Source organism: Lipotes vexillifer, unplaced genomic scaffold (genome assembly GCF_000442215.2).
Source record: "Lipotes vexillifer unplaced genomic scaffold, Lipotes_vexillifer_v1.1 scaffold1233, whole genome shotgun sequence".
In the NCBI taxonomy this organism is placed as follows: Eukaryota; Metazoa; Chordata; class Mammalia; order Artiodactyla; family Lipotidae; genus Lipotes; species Lipotes vexillifer.
Window position 1 is genome coordinate 855,248 of NW_006782167.1, and position 26,221 is coordinate 881,468.

The 26,221-nt window shown below is 43.8% G+C and overlaps 1 protein-coding gene across 1 annotated transcript in view; it reads left to right on the top strand.

Moving 5' to 3' along the window:
- The window catches only part of DNAH9 (dynein axonemal heavy chain 9), a 301,371-nt gene that overhangs the window by 126,025 nt on the left and 149,125 nt on the right, over positions 1-26,221 (top strand). The window contains 7 exon segments of the mRNA XM_007455019.1: positions 702-840; positions 3,454-3,741; positions 12,093-12,303; positions 16,879-17,006; positions 18,645-18,753; positions 19,466-19,613; positions 23,838-24,012. Coding sequence (XP_007455081.1) covers positions 702-840; positions 3,454-3,741; positions 12,093-12,303; positions 16,879-17,006; positions 18,645-18,753; positions 19,466-19,613; positions 23,838-24,012 — 1,198 coding nt within the window.

Consider the following 26,221-nt stretch of genomic DNA (forward strand, 5'->3'; position numbering starts at 1 on the left):
AATTAAAGAAACGTAACAACTTTAGTCTCCTATCACATACCTAATGAATTAATTTTAAAGTTAACTAATTTTAAAATAAAATGTTTCTAGACCTAGAGGGGAAAAAACCACAATCAATCCTTATATATAGACAAAAAATCCCCTTCTATATTCTCATATTTGCCATTTTGTGGCAAAGTGGGGTTCATAGGTGCCTACTTCAGACCTCAGCATTAGGTACTGACATTTGTATGCAAATAAGCATAGAATAAGTCTGATCATCTAGACTTGGAGGAGACAAGTTTTGAGGAGGAGAAATAGATTCTCATTTTCTTGCAGATAACAAGAGAGACTCTATTCCCCAACCTTAGCCCCTAATCTATGATAGAAGATCACTAATTGGTAATCTGCTAATTACTGAGGCTTTACTAATCTGTGCCTTGTGTAAGGCACACTGGACCCAAGTTACAAGACTTGCATTGTAGCCCCACCTCTGTCCCCATCTGCTCACATCATCCATCACCTTGAGCAAGAGAGTTTACTCCCTTTATCCTTACGAACTCATCTTAACATTGAAAGTCTTCAGTGAAAAAATTGCTAAGGTCTCAGTTTTCACACTCACACATGCCTCCATCTGTGATCTCAGCCAGTGTCTCTTGTCTTACAAGCTCCCCTCCACTGTGTGGTTGGGACTGTCTCAGCCCTCTGTCTCCCTTACACAGGCCTTGCGCGATGGTCGTTCCAGACTTTGAGTTGATCTGTGAAATCATGCTTGTGGCAGAAGGATTCATTGAAGCACGGTTACTAGCCAGGAAGTTCATCACCCTTTACAAGTTGTGCAAAGAGCTTCTCTCTAAACAGGTACAATCCCTGGTTAGACCAGGCGACCAGTTGTGTGTGATTGTCCCAGCTCTGGACGGGTTCTAGAGCCAGTGTGTTAGGAAACATTAGAACCTTCTCATAGAGAGTCACTGTGCCCATAAGCATATTAAACGCTCTAAAAACATCTATAATAAAAATTCATGTTCATTTTCTTAGCCCAGCATTAAAAAAAAAAAAAAAAACGATTTGGCCACAGAACTCCCTTTTTAGTAGAATACTTAGCAGCACCTCATAGATCACCAGTGTCCCATGAGAAACATTGCAGTGGTGAATGAAAGCCCTTGGAGGGAGTGGTCTGTACCTGAAGGAACGAGAGATGGGAGGAAGGTTGGGGAGAGAGAGTCAGGCATTAAGCAGTACCACGCTGCTCATTGCTGCTGCTCCTTAAGTGTGGCTTCTGCCCAGGGCCCAGCCCCCTTCCAGAAGAGACCTTACAACATGACCCAGAGCCTCCAAGGTTTATGCCTTAGATGGAGAATTTCTTGGTGTCACGGACAGCCAGTCAAGCTTCCTGGGCATTCCCAATGAGTTTCTCTTTCCTTTCGGGTGTTTACTTGGATCACCTTTGCTGCCACAGAGTGAGCTCTCTCAGTCCTGTGAAATCTGTCCAAAATGGATTTAGGAAAAAAAAAAAAAGAAGCCACCTCCCCTGTTTTCTCAACACTTCCCAGGCCCTGGCTCACTGCATCCTCTCTGTCGGTTCTCAGCCACCAGTGGCTTCAGCCCAGTGACTCACTTTCCCGTCTCGATCCCAGACTTCTCTGTTGAACTCAAAGCCTGTATATCCAGTGGTCTATGCCGCAGGTCCCCTGATTGTCTAAAATGCACCTCCAACTCAGTATCTAAAGCCAGTGGTCCTGCCAGCTCCACCGCAGGCCCACTGCTGCATTCAGGGCTTCAGGAGAACAATCGCTTACTCACTTGCTGATTCTGGAAGCCTGGAGTTATCCTTGACATCTTCCTCTTCCTCAGCCCCACATCTAATCATGAATGAACGGCTGTCCTTTCTACCCTGTGGATATTTCTCAAATACTTCTTATTTTCTTTCTACCACTTTTGTTGCAAGCACCCATGTCTCTTGCTTGGAAGTTCCTCTCTACTAGTTTCTCTACCTCTACTCTAGTCCTTCATGTCTATTCTTTAGCCACCATCTGGAGGGGTCATTTAAAAATGGTACTCACTGTACTTAGGATAAAGACCGGCGTCCTTATCACTGTCTGCAAAAGACCACATGCGGCCCTGTCTCCTGCCTCTTCCGAGGCGCCAGGTCACAGCCCTCCCCGGGGTGTGCTCCTGCACCTACACTGCTCTTTCAGTTCAGTGTATGATGAAGGCGAAGGACACGGTGGCTGCGCCTGGGCTAAGGATCAGCCTTCCCTGAAGAAACAATATCAAGGAAGACCTGAGGGGACTTTCCTGGTGGCGCGGTGGTTAAGAATCTGCCTGCCAATGCAGGGGACACGGGTTCTAGCCCTGGTCCGAGAAGATCCCACGTGCCATGAAGCAGCTAAGCCTGTGCACCACAACTGCTGAGCCTGCACTCTAGAGCCCCAGAGCCTCAACTACTGAGCCTGCACTCTAGAGCCCCAGAGCCACAACTACTGAGCCCACGTGCCACAACTACTGAAGCCTGCGCACCTAGAGCCTGTGCTCTGCAACAAGAGAAGCCACCACAATGAGAAGCCCGCGCACGGCAACGAAGAGTAGCCCCCACTCGCTGCAACTAGAGAAAGCCCACGTTCAGCAACAAAGGCCCAACACAGCCAAAAATAAATAAATAACTAAATAAAAAGTTGAAAGAAAAGGAAGACCTGGGATCCAGTCAAGCACAGATGAGGAAGAAGTGCAGTCAAGGCCAGAAGGAACGGGCTGTCCCCGCCTCAGGGGTGGGGTCCTGAGTCAGTTTTATGTTTCTGCGTTCCTTGCACGCTGAATCGTCCTCTGTAGCATGCATCACAGCTCTAATTAAATAACGACCTGCTGTGAAGCAAGTAGCGGAGCTGGGACTTGAACCGCGGTCTGTCTGAGCTCAGTCTGTGCTCTGGACTGCACGCTCCACCGCTTCCTCACCACTCCACTCCCAGCCCTGGTGTCAGCAGTGTGCTCCACCCTCCCACGAGCCTACCCTCAGAACTTGTGACCTCTGGGTGCCTCCTTTGACAAAAATTTTAAGGAACTTTTTTTTTTCTCCTTTTCTCAGAGTTTGAAGGCCTCTTTGAGGCAAGTACGCTCACCTTGGGCCACCTCTGAGAACTAACCCATCTCCCTCCTTGACAACCCTTCCACCCTCTGAATGTTCAAGGAGTAGCCAGATAGGTTTGGAAGCGGTCTGTTTAACCACCCTGACCCTCAGCCCCCCATATGCTCTGTGTCTGCTTTGTCGTCGTAACAGCCAGAAAAGTGACTAATGTCAGACCAGGAACTAGGATCCTGGATCATGATCTACTATGTCGTTAATCTTTTCCTTTGCCTCTGCCTTGGCCTCAAAAGTGACCTAGTACTGGTGTGCTATCTAATCCTGCAGACACTAGCCCGAGCCCATGGGGTTGTGCATCCCAGCAGCTCTCGTCTAACCCTGCTGCCTTCCCGCAGGATCACTATGACTGGGGCCTGAGGGCCATCAAGTCTGTGCTGGTGGTGGCGGGATCCCTGAAGCGAGGAGATCCTGACCGGCCCGAGGACCAGGTCCTGATGCGCTCCCTGCGAGACTTCAACATCCCCAAGATTGTGACAGACGACATACCCGTGTTCATGGGCCTGATCGGGGACCTGTTTCCCACCCTGAACGTCCCTCGGAGGAGAGACCTCAACTTCGAAGCTTTGGTTAGGAAGGCTGTGGTGGAGCTGAAGCTGCAGGCTGAGGACAACTTTGTGCTCAAGGTACAGGGTTTTCCTTGCCAACATTTTCTGGTCTCTTAATTCTTTTCTTGAACAGTGGATTATACTTCATCCTTAATCCAAAGTGTAGCTTTAGAGGTACAGATACTTACCCACTTTGCAATAACTCAGTTCATCTCAGTAGCTCTTTATTGGGACATCCACAGTGTGGAATGTGTGGTGAGGAATGCAAAAGAAGGACAAATCCCCTACCGTCAGGGGGTTCACATTCTCATGGGAGGAATGAGACACAGGCTTTGCTATAGCATGTGTTCCTTTCATGTGAATTACTTCATGCACCGCTATACAGGAATGACAGTCAGGTAAAGTGGAAGCTGTGTTGGTTCTTATGCATTTTTCTGATCTTGAAAATTCTTTGAAGTGATCAGGGACAGGCTTTACACAATTAAAGAAAAACCTGAGGGTGGTAGATAGAATAATTCCTCCCCCTACCCCGCCAAAGATGTCCACAACCTAATCCCCAGAATCTGTGAACGTGTTACATTACGTGGCAAGGGGGCATTAAGGTCACAGATGGTGTTAAGGTTGCTAATCAGCTGACCGGGCTGTGGGGAGATGATCCGGGTTTATCCAGGTGGCCCAGTATAATCACGACGGTCTTTCTAAGTGAAAGAGGGTGACAGAGAGTGTCAGTGACCCCACGGAGGAAGACTCAACCAGCCACTGCTGGTTTTGAGGGTGGAGGACGGGGCCATGAGCCAGGGAGTGTGGGCAGCCTCTAGACGCTAGAAAAGGCAAGAGAACCGACCCCCCCCCACACACACACACAGCTTTCAGAAGGAATCAGCCCTCAACACCTTGATTTGAGCACAGTAAGACTTCTGACCACCCAAACTGTAAGGTAATAAATTTCTGTCATTTTAAGACATTAAGTCTGCAGTAATTTGTTACAGCCATAGAAAATGAATACATTTAGCAATAGACATAGACTTTAAGAAAGAAAACCTGAAACTTTAGTGCAAGTATAGCGAGTCTCATGGCTGTAGGAACCATGGAGGTTTGTGCTGTTTTCTGGGGAGCCTTAGGGTGGGTGAAGTCACTTCCTCATGTATTAAAACAGTGGATTAGTGAAGAAGGCTCCATCTACATCCGATCTTTAGTTCTTTATTAGAAATTCATACACCCATGATCTACCTCTTGAAAAAAGAAGCACAGGCCCCCAGATATAAGGTTTCAGAGGATAAATGGACATGAGGTAGGTTGCAAGTGCTCTCTTCACTGTGCTAGTGTTTTTATTGGGATTAGGATGCATTGTTGAGCTTTGAGGGCTTTGGATACAACATTCTGTACATTTTGAGTGGTCTGCACAATCTTGTTTTTCCATGAGTCTGTTTGCAGAAGGTAACATTTTTAGGATGTATCGATGTTGTTACAGTAGAAGTGCCTGCACACAAATAACTAAACCTGGAAGGAAGATGTGACAGGTGCCACAAGAGAGGGTCCTGGAATACAGGGATAAGGACAGAATTTTTTTTCCTTTACTATTACCTCTCCAGGATATGCCACCAAGCTGCTTCACAGGAGAGAAAGTGCTCCCCCTTGAGGAACTTACAGACTGGGGGCTGGTTCCTTCTCCACTCCAGGTGGGGTTTCTAGCACACAGTACTTGCATTGGTTGAGATTAAGCTCTGGCTACAGATAAACAGAACTGGTGTCTGCTTTCATTTCTGAGATTACATTTTACAGAAGAGAGCAAAGCATCACCTGGTGCTTTGCAGCTGTGATTGGTTTTGCCCGTGGAACAATCCCCACTCCCAACCTCTCTCCTCTTAAGTTTAGTAGATAGACTTTTTAAAGGTAAAGATGGGCAGGAAGCCCTCCCAGATAGAGGGAAGAGGGTCAGCCGAGGGTAGATGGGGAGACGTAGAGATTGTACAAGCCACAGCAAGAAGTCCAGTGTGGCTAGAGAAAAAGGTATTGGGGTGGGGGAGGGGGAGGGAGCAATAGGACCTGAAAGATAATAGGCGGCCATGTTATAGATGGCTTTGGATGCCAGATGAGGGGTTTCCTCTGAAAGTCTCTGATCCTGAGGGGCACCCTCACCCCAGAGATGAGTTAATCCGATGAGGCTCCTAGGATGCAGGCACTGAGGCTGACATCTTAGAATCAGGACAGTCCACATCTTCCCAGCCTCTCTGAGAGTCTGCTAAGGCAAACGACCCTCCTTCCCCATTTTCTGCACTTTTTTCTGCTCAGAATCTCACTCTTTCTATTTATTTGTCAGTTGCCCCACATTGTTTCCTTCTTTTTCTTCCCTTCTTTTCATAACCACTTTCTGCTCCTCTGATAAGACAGATGCCATCTACTAAAGGTTCTTGCAGTAGATGATGTTTTCTACCGACTTTTCATTTACACTGTCCACTTGAACTGTTTTCTTTGAAATATAGTTGATTTACAATGTTCTCTAATTTCTGCTGTATAGCACAGTACACTTGAACTTTTTAAAGTTAATTCATCAAAAACCTCTAGGGAAGCTCTGGTTTGAGAAGCCATCCTGCAATCTTTTAAAAGTGATAATATAACTTAAAAAAAAAAAAAGGAATAAGCCCATAGAAGTGTGAAAACTGGGAAGGGGATATAAGAATAGATTTCTGGAAAGATGGGAAGAGGATGAAAGCAGCTTGACAGATCAAACAGAGCAGGGGGGCTGCAGGCTCAAATACGCTTAGAAAGGGCTTCAGGGGAAGAGGAGCCAGGAGGCGGCCAGTCTGCCAAGCAGAGCCCTGGAGAAGCTCAGGGCTTGGACTAGGCAGTGAAGGAGGGCAGGGGTGGGGAAGAAGACTGAGAACACGGGGTGCGGGGGGGGCGCCTTAAGCCGGTGGGCGAGGGCATTAAGTCTGTTTACCCAATCATTGTACCACTTAGCTCCCCACACTCTCCCCCACCTCCCCCTTCTAGGCCCAGGTTCCCAAGAATGCGGACCATGCACAGCCAAGCATGTAACTGCAGCCAAAAAGAAAAGTCTAAGGGAATTTAATAAACTCTTTAGGAGGGAAACTATGACTGCTGTAAGAGTTTGAAGCCCATACATTCTGTTTGGGCTCCTCGGCCTGAAGGCCAGCAGCTGCTCACTCACCCACAAGTAGAAGAATAAAGACAAAGACCAAGATCTGGCTAGGAGCATAGACCTCCCTCTCAGTCCTCCCTGCCTGGAAGGAGACCCGCATATCAAGCCGCAGACAGCACCCACCCCAGCCTCCTAGAAAACACAGTGCAGCTCTCCGTTTAAACCTGAGGCTCACCAGATACTGGAGGCAATCAACAACACAAGAGACAGACAGACTGACAGACACCCACACACAGACGCACATACACACGCAGCAACTGACTCCAGGGGAAGTTAGGAAGAGAACGTTTTAAAGTCCTAATTAGTATCCTTAACGAAAATAAAGAAAACGAGATCCATAAAACAAGAATGAGATGCTATCAAAAAATTAAAAGAACTATTGGAGAATTGTAAAGAGCTCTTAGAAATGTAAAATTGAATCACTGATAACACACACAATTCAATGCGAGGATTAGAAGGTAAAGTCAAGGAAGTCTCCCAGGATGAAACTATATATATATATGTGTGTGTATGTGTATAACAAAGTATAATATATATAATACACACACAAAGAGAGACAGATAGTGTGAGAGTCAAGGTGACACATAGAGGATTATCTAGGTTACGTAACGTGTGGCCAATGGGAATTCTAGAAAGAGAGCACTTGAAGAACTGGACAAACGTGTCCAGATTACATGGGCTCAGTCAGTACTGAACAGAGTGGATTTCAATGGACTTATACCAAGACGCGTCATAATAGAATTTCAGAAGTCAAGGGTCACCAGAAAAAAATAAAAGTTTCCTGGCTGGGTGACGGATTGAGAAGGTGGTACAGGTGACCCAGGAAGGAATGAAATTCAGGATGACATCAGAACCTCTCATCAGCAATATCAGATAGTAGAGGACAAGGAAACCATTCCCTCAAAGTTCTGAGGGGAAATGATCTCGAAACTAATTACGTACCAAATTATCATTCAGGATATTTTCAAAGAGTTACAAAGTTTACTATGTATTCATCCTATTTGATTAAGTTACTTGAGAACATACTATAGCAAAACGATGATGAAAAACAAGAAAAATATGGGATTCAAAAATTTAAGAATCAAATAAAGGAAGTCCTTGAATTATAGCTGTTAGCAGGCCTAGAAAGCAATCAATCCAAATCAAGTCAGGAAGTCCATGGTCTCTAAGAAAAAGGACCTGAAAAGTAGATATATTCAAAGGAAGAATAGATAAACAATATGCAATGTCTCATGTGTTTTATTGAAATTCTCAGTTATGAGAACTAAGGCATATGTCTGTCTTAACAAAGAAAAAAAATTAAAAACACTAAGAGAAAAAGGATTTTTTTAAAGTAAGTGTGAACCTGATATTGATCAATATATAGAGTGTAAGAAAAGAGTATCTATTTGACCTTGAATTGATGTTCAGAACATCCTCTGTCAAGTCATGACATGAGGCCCACAGAGAACGTGATATATTCCAGGCAACTGCTTTCTTCTGTAGTGAAAAATATCTACAATTGTAAAAATCTAAGCCGCTATTTGTCTTCAACTCTTAGAATCATGGAAAATAGAGAAGGTCTAAATCTAAGTATGAAACAGAACGTAAATATTATCAAACATGTCAATGTAAGAGTATAATGTGTCTGGCAGAAGATAGGAGATGGAAACGAGAAGAAAAGGTGAAAGGAAGGATAGAGATACATATATATTTACCTTACAAAAGATACTGTCAAAAGTTGGTGGATTAATCACAGTCAAAGTAGAAATAACCCACTCATCAGTTGATAAATGGACAAACAAAATGTGGTATATGCCTATGTAATGGAATTTCGTTCAGCTGTAAGGAGGAATGAAGCACTGGTGCGTGCTACAGCATAGATGAGCCTTGAGAACACTGTAAGTGAAAGAGGTCATTTCATTTTCCGAAACGCCCAGAATAGTCAAATTTATAGAGGCAGAATGTGTATCAGGGGCTGCACAGGGATGAATTAGGGCTAGGGATGGGGAGTGACTACTGATGGGTCTGGTTTTTCCTTTTGGGTTGATGAAAATGTTCTAAAATTGGGGTTTCCCTGGTGGCGCAGTGGTTGAGAGTCCGTCTGCCGATGCAGGGGACACGGGTTCGTGCCCCGGTCCGGGAGGATCCCACATGCCGCGGAGCGGCTGGGCCCGTGAGCCATGGCCGCTGAGCCTGCGCGTCCGGAGCCTGTGCTCCGCGACGGGAGAGGCCACGACAGTGAGAGGCCCGCGTACCGCAAAAAAGAAAAAAAAAAAAGTTCTAAAATTGGATAGTGGTGATGGTTGTATAATCCTGTGACTATGCTAAAAGCCACTGGAAAAAGGTGAATTTTATGGTATGTGAATTATGTCTCAGTACAGCTGTTGAACAAAAAGAAGTTGATGGAACTAGAAAGCAATTTTAAGTCTTTCTGATATCAGGGAATCAGTCAGTAGTAGTTCACGGAAAAAAAAAAACAAACCTAGGTTTATAATACAGTCCCCATTCAGTAGCCAGAACACCATCCACTGCCACCACCTCTCCTGTTCTCCGCGGCAACCCGCCCCCCCACCACCGCCCTCCTCCATTTTAATGCAATACCCTCAGGTCACTTTCATGCTTAAAATCTTCCAAATGCTTTCTGTTGTACTCAGAATAAAATTCCAAGTATCAATTTCTGCATATCTGCCCCCTTCTTACCTCTCTTATCCCATCTTATACTGCTCCCTCTTCCTTTTTTAATTTTTTTAATTTTTTAATTTTCTGTTCTCTGAGCCCTCCAAGCTTGCTGCTGAACTTAAGACTTTTGCACTCACTGTCACTCTACCTGGAATTCTCTACCACTGGTCTTCACATGGCTGACTCTTTTTCATTCATATGTTAGCTTAGATGTCAGCTCCTCAGAGACCCTTCCTGATCACTTCCCTCAGTTTTATCTGGGAAGATCCTTCAGTGAGTCCCTGAAAGCTGAAAACAAGAGCCAGGATTGAGAATCTCTTTTGGGTGATTTTGGGGTTTGAATCAGAGGAACAGCAACAGCTTGGGATGAAGGAGGAAAAGATATTGATGCTATGGAAAGCAAAACTCAGTATCCCAATAAATTATCCTTCCACAATGGAAGCTAATTGTCTTTTTCCCCAAAGAGCCATTTATCAGTTACCTTTATATTACTCTCTTCATATAAGTGGTACCACTCTCCTAATTCCCTTGTTGTACAATTCTAGAATTCTTTTTAACACTCCTATCAATTAAATTTTTTAAAACATAGGAGTCATTTTAAATTAATTAATTTGCTTTACTTTTTTTAATTTTATTGAAGTATAGTTGGTTTACAATGTCATGTTAGTTTCAGGTGTACAGCACAGTGATTCAGATACATATATCTGAATATATATATATATACTTTCTCAGATTCTTTTCCCTTATAAGCGGTTATAAAATACTGAGTTTAGTTCCCTGTGCTATACAGTAGATCCTTGTTGGTTATCTGTTTTATATACAGTAGTGTAATTTTTTTAACGTAGAATAAATAAAATGTTTGGGGAAAAAACTTTCTGTTATCCCACAGAAATGTTCTGTCAACATTTTAGCACATTTCCTCTTCAGTTCACTTTCCTCAGCTATTAAGGATTTATAGTATAAAGTATGAGGAAACCTGATCTACAATAAAGTTCAAATGTTTTAGCTCATGACATGCAAGACCTTTCCTGATAGGCATCATCCAACCTTTCCAGCCATCCTTCACATTAAAAAAAAAAAATTATTTATTTGTTTGTTTGTTTGTTTGTCTGTTTGCTTGGTTTTGGCTGCATTGGGTATTTGTTGCTGTGCGTGGGCCTTCTCTAGTTGCAGTGAGCAGGGGCTACTCTTCTTTGTGGTGCACAGGCTTCTTATTGTGGTGGCTTCTCTTGTGGAGCATGGGCTCTAGGCACGCGGGCTCAGTAGTTGTGGCTCTCAGGCTCTAGAGTGCAGGCTCAGTAGTTGTGGCACATGGGCTTAGTTGTTCCGTGGCATGTGGGATCTTCCTGGACCAGGGCTCGAACCTGTGTCCCCTGCACTGGCAGATTCTTAACCACTGTGTCACCAGGGAAGTCCCCATCCTTCACATTTCCAGCAAATATTTCTTCAGCACTTGGTCTCTGCCTGATTCTCTGCTAGACACTGAAAGTAGAGAAATATCAATAAAAGTCCTGTCCTGCCTGCCTTCGAGTAGCTGATAATCTAATAGGCAGACAGAAAAGTAACCATTGCAATATTGGTAAGTGCTAGGATGCAGGATGTAGGTATGGGACACCTACCCCAGGCTGCAGGGTGTGTAGGGGCTGGCCAGAAGAAGGCAGGAGATGGGATCACTTCTGAACAGAGGGCACGGTGTGTTAAAGGCCCAGGCACAGGGAAGAGAATCATTAAAGAGCTCCAAGAAATTGTCTACCTGGTATGTGTGTGCTGAGGGATGAGAGATAAAACTGGAAGCTGTTCTGGGCCAAGCTGCAAAAGGGCCTTGTAAACCAGTGTAGGGATTTGGGATTTCATCACTAAAACTATGGAGAACCACTGAAGGGACAACGTGATGGCAGTGACTTGATCAGATTTTCATCCCAGTAAGTGTACAACAGTGTAGAAAGGTGAGCCTGGAGGCAAACTAGAACAAGAGTGATGATACCGTCAATTGTATCATTGTCCTCAAAGAGCTCCTTGACTCCAGCCTCATCAAACCATCTGGCCAACTGTGTCATGCTCTGTCACACCACAAGCCTTTGTTTGTGCTGTTTCCTCTGCCTGGAATATCCTTCCTGTTCATCTTCTTGGCAAACTCCTACTCATCCCTGAAGCCCCAGTTCAAATGCCCCCTTCTCTGTGAAGCCTTTCGTGTTCCATTTATCTGTGCAAAATCAGTTGTTTCTTCCTGTCTTCTCCCATAGCTCTTAATAAATACATCAGCTATAGCAATCATCGCCTTACGTGATAATAATTTGTCAACATGACTTGCTTCTCCATCAGACTGTGAGATGATGGAGGGCCGGAGAGTCATCTCTGAACTCCCTCACCAGGCACACTCCCTAGCACTTTGTTGTGACTAATAATTATAGGATGGAATGATGAATAAGTGAGTAAATGAATCATGTTGCCCCTACATTTATGACCCCATCACATCTTGCGGGGAGTAACCCTTCCTGTGTTGACCTCCGGTCTCACTTCAGACACCAGTCTGGCTCACAGAAGAGCAGTTGGGACGTGGGTGAGTGACAGGCTGGTCACTCTGGCTGAATTCCATGTCTCCTAGGTGGTCCAGCTGGAGGAGCTTCTGGCTATGCGGCACTCCGTGTTCGTGGTGGGCAGCGCGGGAACTGGCAAGTCACAGGTGCTGAGGTCCTTGCACAAGACCTACCAGATCATGAAACGCCGCCCCGTCTGGACTGACCTCAACCCCAAAGCAGTCACCAGCGATGAACTCTTTGGCATCATCAATCCGGCCACACGAAAATGGAAGGATGGTGAGAACGGGATACGACTAAATCAGCCCCTTAGGCAGAAGAGAATGCAGTAGGGTGAATGCAGAGGAGGGACCATTGGGCTGATCTGTATCGGGTTAGAAAAGAAGGTGGAAAGAATCAAAGAAAGGAAACCGATTTTGGCTTGGAGGGGAACCTCAGCCCTTGGGATAGTCTCTTTCCTTGGGGACTCTTCAGCTGCCTCTTGAGAGAGGGCACCTTAAAGAGGATAAAGCAAGGCAGGCATTCTCAGATACAGTTTCGTGATTCTGGAACGCAAGTCATGGAGTCTCTACATTGCCTGGCAGAGGGTCTAAGACATGGGTAGGATAGGAAAGCCCACCGCTCATTCTGAAAGGAGCAGTTCAGTCTAGCATCCCTCAGAGGGTACCTCCCTATCAGCACCGCCCCAGGAGTGATGGGGAAGCTGCTACAGAAAACTCATCTCAGGAGGATCCTAGAACCACAGTCCCTTCCACAGAAAACCCATGCTCACTCGGTGCTAACCTCAGCCTCACCTTCAAAGAATTAAAAATCACTGGTAGATGTTGGAACGTGTCTCCTGTCACTGGGAGAGAGCAGAAGAGAAAATGGAGAAAACTCTATATGAGCTGATAGGACCTCTTTCTAAAACAAATGTGGCTTCTGTTATGAGGAAATCTCAGCTCCATCCTAACACCCCAATGTTAGTAGTCGTCCCAATCAGGGTCAAACTGCCTGGATTCCTCTAATTTAGGACCTTCCATCAGAGGCCTAGAACAGTGGGATTTAATGAGCAGCCTCTCTAATTTTTATTTCACTATTAATGAGGCTTAATATACTTTCCTTCTTATTGGTCTTAGTAATTGGCTCTTTTGTAATTTTATTCCTCCTTATTATTTTCTTATCAGTTTGTAAGAATTTTTTTTATATACCAGAGACATTAACCCTGTATCTGTTATATTCACCACTAATGGTTTTTCGCTGTCTGCCATTTATCTACAGACACTTCATGGCATGTTTTCCATGCACTTTTTAAGAAGGAAATATATCTGTCTAGTCTTTTTAGCACCAGGAATTCCTATTTGGTTTATAACTCTTTCTAACTTTAGGCTATATAGTATCATAAATTTGGTCTAAAAGGTTCTTTTCACATTAACATTTTTTATTCACTTGGGGCTTAGTATGAGGTAAGGTAGAGAATCAACTTTATTTCCTTCCAGATGGATAATTGATTGTGACAGCACCATTTATTAAGTAAACTGTCCTTTCCCTCTTAATTTAAATTCCAACTTGTCATATATGCAATTGTCCCTTGGTATCCATGAGGGATTGGTTCCAAGAACTCCTATGGATACCAAAATCCATGGATGCTCAAGACCTCATATAAAATGGCATTGTATTTGCATTATCCTATGCACATCCTCCCATACACTTTAAATCATCTCTAGATTACTAATAACACCTAACACAATGTAAATGTTGTATAAATAGTTGTAAGTACAGTGTAAATACTATATAAACAGTTGCTAGTGTGTGGCAAATTCAAGTTTTGTTTTTGGGGACTTTCTAGAATTGTTTTTTTCTGAATATTTTCAATCCACGGTTGAATCCACGGATGCAAAACTCGCAGATACAGAGGGCCAATTGTATTGACATCTGATTCTGGGTTTTCTGTTTTGTTCCACTCACCTGTTTATCTAATCCTGTACTAATGTCATTCTATCTAGGTTATAATCATTATATATCATTTTCATGTCTTATGAAGTAAATCCCTCCTCAATATTTTTCTGTAATTTCTCGGCTAGTCTTAGGCACTCCTTATTCCATATTAAATTTAAGCTCACATAATATAATTCAAATTTTAAACAGTGTTGGAATTTTAATTAAAGTTTTATTAAATATACACATTAAATATGGAGAAATTGGAAAAGATTTATAATAATCATAAATCTGTATTCACTAAATGAGAACTTTCAAATAAGTGGAATATAACTTTTTTTTAAATTTTTTTTTATTTTTGCGGTACACGGGCCTCTCACTGTTGTGGCCTCTCCCATTGGCGGAGCACAGGCTCCGGACGCACAGGCTCAGCGGCCATGGCTCACGGGCCCAGCCACTCCGCGGCATGTGGGATCTTCCCGGACCGGGGCACGAACCCGTGTCCCCTGCATCAGCAGGTGGACTCTCAACCACTGCGCCACCAGGGAAGCCCGAATATAACTTTTTAAAACATTTTAAGAGAACTTGATAAAAGTAGACATATAGTGGATTATATTAATACACCTTTTTCAAAATTTGAAAGATTCAGTAGACAGAAAAATAAGTATAGACATAGAAGAATTAGGAAATGCATCCATCAAACTCAGTGTAACATGCTGATATAGAACTTTGCATCTTGTAAATAGAAAATATCCCTTTCTTGGTAGGCTCATGGAACATTTCCAACAAATTAAATTTTAGTTGAGCACAGAAGAAATTGTAATGAATTCAAAAGTATCAATTTTCACACCACATTGTTTGATACTAATACAATAGAATTAGAAACAAATAGCCAGAAAATGACCAAAAATAATTTTACTATTTGCAATCAAGAAACAGTCAGCCCTGGATTAAAGGGAAAATTAAATTGCAACCCCTCTTGGAAGCAATATAAAGAAGAATACTTCACACAGAAACCTCTGGGACACATCTAAAGCCAATAAGGAAAAACTCAACTCTAAATAATTACAGAAGGTAGGCTAGAAATAAAGGAAATCACTATCCATCCTAAGAAATTATTCAAAGAGTAATAAACTAAGCCTGAAGAAAACTGGGAAGAAACCAATACAGATAAAAGCTGAAACTAGTGGGAAGGAACAAAAAAATATAGGAAGGATAAATAAAAATAAATACTGGTTCTTTGTAAAGACCAATAAGTCCATTGTGAGCATGATTAATGGGGGAAAGAGAGAGTAAAAGTATGTAAGATTAGGAATTAGAAAGAAGATATAACAGTAGATATAGACAAGATTAAAATGGAAGAGACACAATTAGATGATACATATTCAAAAAACTAGAAGAAATAGATGATCCACTAGCAAAATATAATTTTAACAAAATTTACTCAATAAGAATTAACACAGCATTGTAAAGCAACTATACTCTGATAAAAACTTATTGAAAAAAAAAGAATTAAAAAATCTACTCAATAAGAAGTAGAAAAAGTAATGAAAAGGAAAATTTTAAAATAGTAGCTGAATAAAAGAAAGATAATTCCAAAATCATAAAAGGACACCTCTTAATTCATTTTATGAAGCCAAAATAATCTTGATATCAACCTTTGTGCAGAACCAAAAACAATAGCCCAATTTCACTTATTAATATGGATTTAGAAATTCTCAATAAAATATCAGTAACTGAAATCTATCAGTATCTCAAAAGAATAATACATTCTGACCAAGTAGCATCTGTTCCAGGAATGTAAGGATAAATCAATTACTTTTAAAGTATTAACATAAAGCATTGACAAATTAAAGGAAAAAATAATTTCATCAATAAATAGGTGCTAAAAACTCAGTAGCCATTCCTAATTTTAAAAATTCTAAGTAAAATAGGAATAGAAGGAAATCCCTTAAGTACAATTAATACTCTTTACCTAAGGCCAAAAGGAAAAAAAGAGCATTCTGAATGATGAGAAAATAAAGCCAATTCCATTAAAACCAGAAATAAGCCAAGGAGACCTATTACCAACATTATTATTCAGATTTGCTTGGTGGGATTTTGGAAAATGCAGTAAGACAGGAAAATGGAATACATCTTATGAATTGGAGGAAAGGAGATAATTATTATTTTGGTGATTATACCACTTTATACCTATAAAACTCTAGAGACAGTATTGAAAAATCACTAGAATTAATAAGAAAATGTATTAAAGGTAACTAAGTATAAAATAAAATACACAAAATTTGAAAGCTTTTTTCTATACTAGCAGTCGTCAACTAAAACTGAAAGTCAGGAAAAAAAATTCCATTCACAATAACAATAAGAACTGAAATGTTTAGGGATACATTTAGCCAAAGAGATACACTGAAAATGCTGTAAAAATTTATTAAGGAACATAAAACAATATTTGAATAAAAGAAAAGATATACCATATTATTGATTGGGAAAGGTTAGTATTATAAAAAATCAATTCTATCCAAATTAAGAGAGAAATTTCATGTAACGCCAACTAGAATCACATAGGGCCTTCTCTCAAAGCCTGCATTTGGCAGGATTCTCCCAGGCTGCAGTTTCAAAGGATGAAAACCTTACCTAAGAGGGTTTTATGTCATTCCATCACGTCACAGTTGCCTGTTGAAATGGTTCACTGGGTCCCTTGTCAGTTAAAAAGTAGTACCATCAGGTTTTGCTGTTGCTGCTGTTCTTACAAAAAGCTGGCACAGAGAGAGTGGAACCTTGGGAGTGGTCAGATTCTTAATAGCCTAAGTTACAAAGCCACTTCTGACCTGCCTATGTACACCTCCTTCTGAGTGTTTAGCTGACAGGAAAAGGCTGTTTTAAGAGGAAGAAGCTTGATGGTGACCTGGAAATTAAGATATCCATGGTTCCTCTTAGGATTGTTCTCTTCCGTCATGCGGGAGCTTTCCAACATCACCCATGATGGGCCCAAGTGGATTCTACTGGATGGCGACATAGATCCAATGTGGATCGAGTCTCTGAACACTGTCATGGATGACAACAAGGTACCAAGGGGGAAGGGTACCCCACGTCATCCCTAATCATCAATGAAACCAGTCCCTGGGTATATCTGGAAACCTTGATTCCACACAGGACTGGCCCAGCACAAGGAATCATTACTGCTGTCTTTATTTTTTCCTGCTTTATTGAGATATAACTGACATATAACATTGTCAACATATAATTGATGTATAACACTGTGTAAGTGTAAGGTGTACAACGTGATGATTTGAAATATATTTTGCAAAATGATTACCACAAGGTTAGTTAATACCTCCATTACCTCACATAATTACGTGTGTGTGTGTGTGTGTGTGTGTGTGTGTGTGTGTGTGTGTGTGGTGAGAACTTCTAAGATCTACTCTTAGCAACTTTCAAGTACACAATACAGTATTATTAACTCTAGTCACCATGCTGTACATGACATTATTCATCTTGTAACTGGAAGTTTCTACCCTTTGACCACCTTCACGCATTTCCTCTGCCTGCCCCACACCCCCATCCCTGGAAACCACCAACCTACCCTCTGTTTCTATGAGTTTATTTTTTTAAGATTCCACATATAAGGAGATCATATAGCATTTGTCTTTCTCTGTCTGACATTTCACATACCATAACCCTCTCCAAGTCCATCCATCCGTGTTGTCATGGATGAACCTGGAGAAGGATTTCCTTCTTTTTATGGCTGAATAATACTCCACTCTGTGTGTGTGTGTGTGTGTGTGTGTGTGTGTGTGTGTGTGCATCACATTTTCTTTATCCATTCCTCCATCAACAGACACTTAGGTTGTTTCTACATCTTGGCTATTGTAAATAATGCTCCAGTGAACATGGAGTGCAGATAGCAGATAACTCTTCAAGATCCTGATTTCACTCACTGGTATCTTCAGTAGACGCCTTAGAAGTGATTCATCCCATAGAGCAACTTTCACTTTCTTCAGTGGCACTGCCATCACTCACATGTTTTTAGTATTGTTGTAATTTCCTTCAGAGTCTTCTGCATGCAGGTTAATTCAATATTTAGAGCTGAAAAGAAATCATTTATTCAAATCTTTAAAACATTTTTCTTCTTTGTTTATAAATAAGGAAACTGAGGATCAGAAACATTCTGAGCCTGTCATGCATCCTCAATGGCGACCAATCTTTATCCATGGAGAATATGTTTTATTTTTTATAAACAATGAAAACTGAATGCCAATAAAGTGGCTGTTAAGCTGGGAACTGTTTCTAAACTTGTTCGTAAAGCACATCTAGGCTAGACGTTTTACGATGGTTTCAACGTTTACAGAATCATTAGAATGAGTGTGTGCTCTTCCAGAAGAAACAGGAGTTGTATGAAACCTGAGCTCTGTTCCTTTAGTTATCCTACTTTTTCATTATGGTCTAGTTCATTCAAATCATTGACATCCACTTCAACTTTTTAGATAGCTTTTTTCCTGATTCAATACACACAACAGGGATCGCGGTAAAGGGGCTACAGAAGGAGAGAGAGAGGACTGTTGCAGAAAATTTAGAAAATGCTTATAATCACAAAGAAGAAAATAATCATCCTAATTCCTATCAGGAATAATAGCCTAACTTCCCCTAGCTGGCCATGTGACCTAACTCCTCCCCACCTGCCGTGTCCCTCCTCCTGTGTCCAGGTGCTGACCCTGGCGAGCAACGAGAGGATCGCTCTGAATCCCACAGTGAGGCTCCTCTTTGAGATCAGCCACCTGCGCATGACCACGCCAGCCACTGTCTCCAGAGCAGGTATGGCCCACGAAAGGAAAAACCACAATTGCTCAGTTGAAAACGGGTGCCTCTAGTGATACATATGACGTTGCTGGCTCTGAAGGAAGCTCCAAATAGGAGCTTCCAAAACCCCGGCCTGATTCTCAGCCCTAATCCACACCCACGAAGGTGAGCCAGTGCTCTACAGCCAGGACCATGTGAGCGTCTCAATTCAGAAATGTTATGGTAATGGGAAGGGATTGGCCCCTGAGCTGAACAACAGTCCTCTGCACATAAGTGCCTCAAATTAGGCTACTTTCAGGCCAGTTCTAGCCTCCGTGAAGGCTAATGAAGATGACTGAGCATTGCAATTTCTCACCACATCCTGGTGGAAAGCAATATATGTTAACTTTCCTGGGTGGGACACGGTACCATCCTTTTAGGGGCCACCATGCGATCTGCACCCTTCCTCACCATGACAAGTATTGCTAATCAATCACAGCCTGCTTTCCTCCTGAGCCTAGACTTGGCCTCAGAATCCTTCTCAACCCTGCTTTCCATCAGCTATTATCAGTCAGTCGGAGTTGATCCCAATAGCAAACCCATTTGCCCTCTCAGACCTCGACCAGATCTCTGTTTTTTCAAGCCCAGCCTTCAGTACATTTTCTAAACAGAGAAAATAACTCTCTGGGAGGAAGAATACCCTGAGATCTATGGAAATGTCACTAAGCTGTATCCTCTACGCTCCCAGGGATCCTGTACATCAACCCTGCAGACCTGGGGTGGAACCCTCCTGTGAGCAGCTGGATCGACAAGAAGGAGATCCAGACAGAGAGAGCCAACCTAACCTTTCTGTTTGACAAGTATCTTCCAGCCTGCTTAGACACACTCAGAACCAGGTAGGCCAAGGGGTAAGGAAGGAAACAAGCAATAAAGAGCCTATTGGTCCATACCTGATGTCCCGCTGATGTTCTGTCCTGTCCCCAAAGTCAGATGTCCCTAGGCATTCCACCCCGGGTGTGGCAGATGGCAGAGGGGAACACACGTTAGGACGGCGATGGGATGCCTTTTGTCAGTTCAGGCAGGAAGCGAGGTGAGTGAAGAGGAGAGAGATGTAAAGGACCTTTTGGAGGGCTGCGAGGGTGTGTCTGGAGGAGGCCGCGGGTTGTGGTAGCAGGGACAGCAATCCTGAGACCCTCTGCTTCGCAGGGCACTCAGCTGGCCCTCCTACACGTGATACAGGCCAGATCAACAGGCCTAGAGGTGAAGATGACACCTGTGAGCAACACAAGGCGCCCACTTCCTGTTCCTGGCTGTGGGCATGCATGGCCTAGATGATACAGGATTGGGTATAATGCATCATTTGACCAGTCCTGCCCCCCTGGGCCCTAAGATTTCACTCTGCCTCCAATGGGTTTGCAAAAGTAAAAGCAACAGCCCTGACCACTTACCACATAAACAAAATAGTAATTGCCCTTAACCAAAAGGATACTTATTATAGCAAGAATATTATACATGTTTGCAGAGAAGGGTTCCAGTGTTTGGAACCTGCTTTTGTTTTACATTCTCTTTCTTTGCCATTTGACGCATCATTCAACGAATCAGGTACTCAGCCCTGTTGTTCAGCCCAGTTGCACCATCAGAAGCTGGTGCTGTGAAGGCAGTGTGACTCAGAGATCCTCAGTTCCTGAACGTTCAACAAACAGAGTCAGGTTGATGTTCCTGGAAATAAAGTCTATCACTCAAAATGATTCCCAGCTCCTTATTCATTGGCCTGAGAAACAGGATGGCAAATGCTTGCAAGCGCGGAGCAGAGATGAAGGGAGAGCTCCCAGGGCAAAATGGCCCGAGGCACTCTTTCTTCATGTGCCCCGCCCTCCCCCATCAAAATCCACTGTGTTAAGAACGAATTTTATGTAAGTAAAAACTGAGTCACAGTTGAATAGTTGACATAGTGATATGTTTTCAGATATTAAACATTTATTAGTTTTGATTTTGTTATACTTCAGGGTTAATAATTATTTTTCCAAACTTCAGCGTTTTCATAAAGCCTTTAAAAAGCCTTTAACCCCTTGTGGCTTGTGAGCTCTGTGGCCCTGGGATCTAATGTGATAAAGCAGCCGTGGCAGCAAGAGTCTGGAAGTAGGCAGTCGTGGTTAGTGTCTCAGATAGACAAGGGCTGCAAAGAGTTAAAATGGCAACAAAGGCGGAGGTTTTAGGAAAATAACATCCCCTGTTCTTTAAGGTTTGCTGAGACACTTGTACAATTTATCCTTAACTAAAAATTAGGCCATTTCCCACTCTGGGCATTTAGAACAAGAGATACCAAACTCGTGTGTGTGTGTGTGTGTGTGTGTGTGTGTGTGTGTGTGTGTGTGTGTGTCTGTACGCGTGTGTGCTCGTGTGCAAGCACAGCCTCTGAAACAAACTTTAAACACTGTATTAAGTCCATCCAGAGAAACATCCCCCTGCCACCAGTCTCTGAGCCCCGTGGTTATCAAGGAAAAACCCATAGCTGTGGTTGAGGGTGCCCGCTCTGGGTTTCCTTCATGTAATTCTCACAATATCCTTATGAGGGCCGACCATCCTGCAGATGTGGGAGCCGAGGTCCCATGGTGCTCACTCAGTGCCTCAGCTGGTAGTGACAAGACACTCACTGCAAAGTCCTACTTCTATTTTATTCATCACCGTATCGTAATGCCAGCTTTCTGTGGCCCCGTCACGACAAAGCAATGCCAACACAGTAATTTTTATATTGAACAAGCAGGGCTCATAATGGGTGATTATAAACAACTTTATTTTGTCTCCCGATGTTCTTTCAAAAACATTTTATGTTCTCCTTCTGCCCCTGGATGAAAATCTAGGTCAACATGTTGCTGATTTCACTGGTCCTTCTTCAGTAATAAAAATGCATCTCATCACTTCTAGTCACACAATCTCACACACACACACGTGCACATGCACGTGCGAAAAATTTTAAAAGAGGCGGTGAAAATTGAAAAAACATACAAACTCCCCCACTGCCCACATAGCCCTCCACCTACAGTGGGAAAGGACAGAGTTCTTGACTTCTGTCCTTATTCTACCAGTCGCGCCCTTACCAGCTGTAGCTTCTCATCCCTCAAGGTTGAAGTGGGGGACACAGGGAAGAGAGTGATGGGCAGGAAAGGCCTTAATGATGGACCTGGTGTGACCTCATTTACCCCAGCTGTGGCACGTTTGGAAATGACTCTTTGGAAGCCTTTGTGGGTCGCTTGGACCCCTCCCATCCCTGGAGATCCCCAATATGCCTTCCCTTGAAGCAAGTAAATGCCTCTCCATCAGCTAGTCGAGTACAGCTCCTCACACAAACCCTCCAGGTTGGACCCCTTCACCAGTGTCTAAACAAGCCCACACGCTCACGGCCATACCTGGACCCCAGGGTTAGTGCCCCAGCGAGCACCCTCTGACCCTGCACTGCAAGGTTAGCAGGTCTCCCCAGGGACTTCCGAGCCTGGGTCCTAGGGGAGCCCCTTTCTGAGGGTCTCTGTTCAGGATGAGCACCTGCCTTCCCTGTAGGAGGGGCACTCGTTGCACACCCAGAGCCCTCCCCAAAGTCCTGTGTGCTCATTTCTAGCCCCTTCAGCATCTACCACTTTGATCCTATAAACCAGGAGTCCCCAACCCCCAGGCCACGGACCGCTACCAGTCCGCAGCCTGTTAGGAACCGGACCGCACAGCAGGAGGTGAGTGGCAGATAAGCCAGTGAAGCTTCATCTGCGCTCCCCATCTCTCCCCATCACCCTCATTACTGCCTGAGCCATCCCCTGCCCCCATCTGGGGAAAAATGGTCTTCCATAAAACCAGTCCCTGGTGCCAAAAAGGTTTGGGACCGCGGCTATAAATCCTTGAGAGCACCAGAGGCCAGGTTGTCTGGAATCTCAGTTTGGAATTGGAAGAGTAGTTGGCCTGTATTGTGTCAGCACCTCATCCAAAACTGAGCCTGGGGCAGTTCCATTCTGACATTCTGTTACAAATATACATTGAAGAAATGAAGGAAAGCCTCCCAAGCACTCAGTTTCTTTGTTACTCATGGACATAATGCCTAGACTCTTAGACCACTTCACAGCATTGTTGTAAGGACTGCAGCCAGACTCAAAACCAACACAACACAAAACACTGAAGAGGATAGAACGCCATGAAACTCCGAGGCCCAGTGCTGGCACATGACTTCTAAGATGTCTGTTGATGGTGTTGTTCATCTTATAACAGTGGACCCTGCCTCTGTGCGGCCTGTGAGCTCATCCTCCCCGGGAGGTGATGACGAGGGTAGGAGGGGTTGAGTATGTGGGTCCGTAGTGCACTCCATGTGTACGCCTGGTGGGATGAGAGTGCCGTGTGCGTGTGTCTGTGTGTCTGTCTGTGTGTTCCTGCTCCCTTGGATGTAGGTGCACCTTTGTGTATCTCTGGATACCTTGCCTTTCAGCCAAGACCTCTAAACCAAGATGGAAAGTACAAATTCAGGTCAAGACATAGTCACAGAGCTATATTTATGAAAGAGAGAACTTAGTCATGTAAATCACCTCTGTCCTGGCCCACTCTCCCTCCCCCACACAGGACTCTAGCCCCAGAGAAAACGTTTTCAATGTGTTTGAATTGAGGGCACTCCTCTGAGCTGGAGGAGTGGAGGAACAGCCTCAGAATTGTACCCACCTTGGCTCTGTAGGTGATTTTTGCCAATTGAAACAGTGGCACTGTGAGATATTTACTCGTTTTGTTGCAGCTTCCTACGTTCCTCAAGGACTGGGGCAGGGGTCGTGGCGGGGGGGGGGCGTCCTCAATGTTCAGAGAAGGGAAGGAGGGGAGGGCATCAGAGGAAAGGAAGATGAGAAAAGGGAAGATCTCAGGAGGGCTCCGGTCCCTTCCTTCTTTGCAAAGGGAGCAGACTCCCAAACAGCTGATGAAAACAAATCTTAAGTAGTACCATGGGCCTCTATAATACCAAAGTTTTTGCTGCTGCAAAACTGCATGAACTTGTCAAATCGTGAGTCCACAGACACCAACAGGGTTCCATAGCTGTCCAACAATGCCTCTAGGATGGAAAAATCCAGTGTTTTAGAGCATATCTGTGTCTCTCTTTGCAGATTTAAGAAGATAATTCCAACCCCAGAGCAGAGCATGGTTCAGATGCTGTGCCACCTTCTCGAGTGTCTGCTGACGGATGAGGACATCCCTGCAGACTGCCCCAAGGAAACCTACGAGCTTTATTTTGTGTTTGCTGCCATCTGGGCTTTTGGCGGAGCAATGGTCCAAGATCAGGTAAGAGGGTGTGCTGAGGCTAACACCCACGCTAACCAGCAAAGATTTGGAAGACAGAACAGCTAAAGTCAGAATTAACACAGAAGCATCAAACTACTTATCTCTCCCTTGTTCTGCTAAAGGCGTCAGTCCCCTTAGGAGGGCTTCAGGTAGTGAGACAGGTGAGATTGGGCTATGTTTTGAGCTGTGGTTTTTTGAGTTAGTGAATGTATCCCTAATTTCTTGGACAGTTGCTGATTGAGTTTGAAAAACTGGAGGTGTAAGTACCTTATTTTGCAGGGGGATGTGTGTTTTGTAGGTGGAGTGATGCTGTACTGTAGAAGCTTGAGTAGGGGGAGTCCCTGGAGGCTTCTTAAAAACTTTACAGAACAGGCGTGTACCCCTCTGTACCAACCATCACATCTTCATACCCCTGAAACGCAGGGCTGTCCATAGAAGGCTAGACCAAAGGCTAATTGGCATCTAGGGGTAGGAAGCCAAAGTACTATTCATCTCATGGTGTTGGCTGCTGTAGCTTCATGCTGTTTGGGGGTGTCTTGGCATCCTATTCTCTAAGCCTTGTGTATTCCCAACCTCTTCTTTACTTAGTTTCCTCCAAATAAAAGGTACTTTACCTAGAAACAACATATTTGAGGTTAGGCAGACCAGTCTTTTAGAACTGACTAGCTATCAGGCAGTATCATATAGAGGCTGAGAACATGGACTCTGGATTTGAATTCTAACTCTGCCACTTATTATTACCTGGGGACCCTGGACAAGTAATTTAACCTCTCTCCGCCTTACTCTCCCCGTGTGTGCAAAGGAGATGAGAGCGATGATAGTGGTACCCAGTTCCTAGGATGTTTGTAAGCATTAAATGAAGGGATGCTGTTCTAATTGCCCACGTGTAAAGCTCTTAGAATAGTGTTTATTATTAAGGTTCTCCTACCACAGATATTCAGTTTCATAGCAAATATCTGGTGCCTTTCTCACAACAGGGGATTAAACCAAGCTTCGAGTGTTGGAGAGTTATAATTTACTCTTTCTGGTCTGGGTTGATTATGGGCTTTTCCAAATAAAAAGGTAAAAATTTCAGCCTCCCAGGGCAAGCCATGTTCTAAGAATCCAAAACGAAGGTGAGCTGGAAGAATTAACAATTAATTTAGAATTTACAATCAGTTTATTCTCTGTTTTCACGGGCTCTGATTATAGCATTCATCCTACCTCCCATCACCCCCTACATGTTCTTGGTGCTCACAATTCAGAAAGCAGCTCTCAGAAGCCCCTGGAGGTGTGCCTTTCTCCATCTTCCTCTCCGGAGCTAGACGCTGGCGGGGAAGGGGGATGCTCCAAGGGCAGGAGGATGCCTGGACTGGGAGTTTGACAGCTGAGAATTTCATGCAGTCTGTTCTGCGGCCCTTGGAGCTTCTCCATGGACTGCTTCTTTCCCAGCTCCACATTCCCCCTTTGAGGCAAGGAGCCAATGCGTCCACCAGGATGGACGAGAGCCTCGATGAATGCGCAGAGATCCGGAACGCAGAGGTTGTGGCTTTCCCTCAAATGCAGTCCCTGACCTTTCGCCTGCCGAAATGTCAGACAGCAACCACCGCTGGGCTTCTCTCTCACGCTGGTGCTGAGCAGGCAGTAGGGTATCAGGAAGAAGACTCTTGGTCAATTTTTCTATCTCCGTGTAGAAAAATTTAAATCCACTCAATTCTTTTTAAAAGCCCGGGAGAAAGCATCCCTCCAGGCGCCGCGGGCTCTGGAGCACTTGGAGCTGTTGGCGGCTGTGCTGGCACGTGGGGAGAGAACACGGGAGAAAGCTTTTAGCAGCAGGGACTGTCCAAGCCCCCCACACAGCCTGCATTCAAGCCCAACACAAAATAGTGCTGTAAATCAAAAAGTATGAAGTTGGCCAAAATATTTGCATCAGGAACACCAATGGTGCTTATGTTTAAAAAGCTGTTATTAAAGCAAAGCAGAATATAATACAAAATACAGCCCATACTTGGGTAGAAGTTCTGATAAAAAAGGGAGGGGTGGATCCTGGCTAAATACTTTGCAGCAATTCCAGGGAATTATCTCTCAGAAGTAAATGATCTCTCAGAGAGCACCGGATTGGGCAACTGAGAACCTGGGTTCAACTCCCAATTCTGCCATATGCTGCCGGAGGTGTAACCTTTGAGCTTTTGTGTTTTCGTACATAAAATAGGAGTAATTTTCAGTAGCC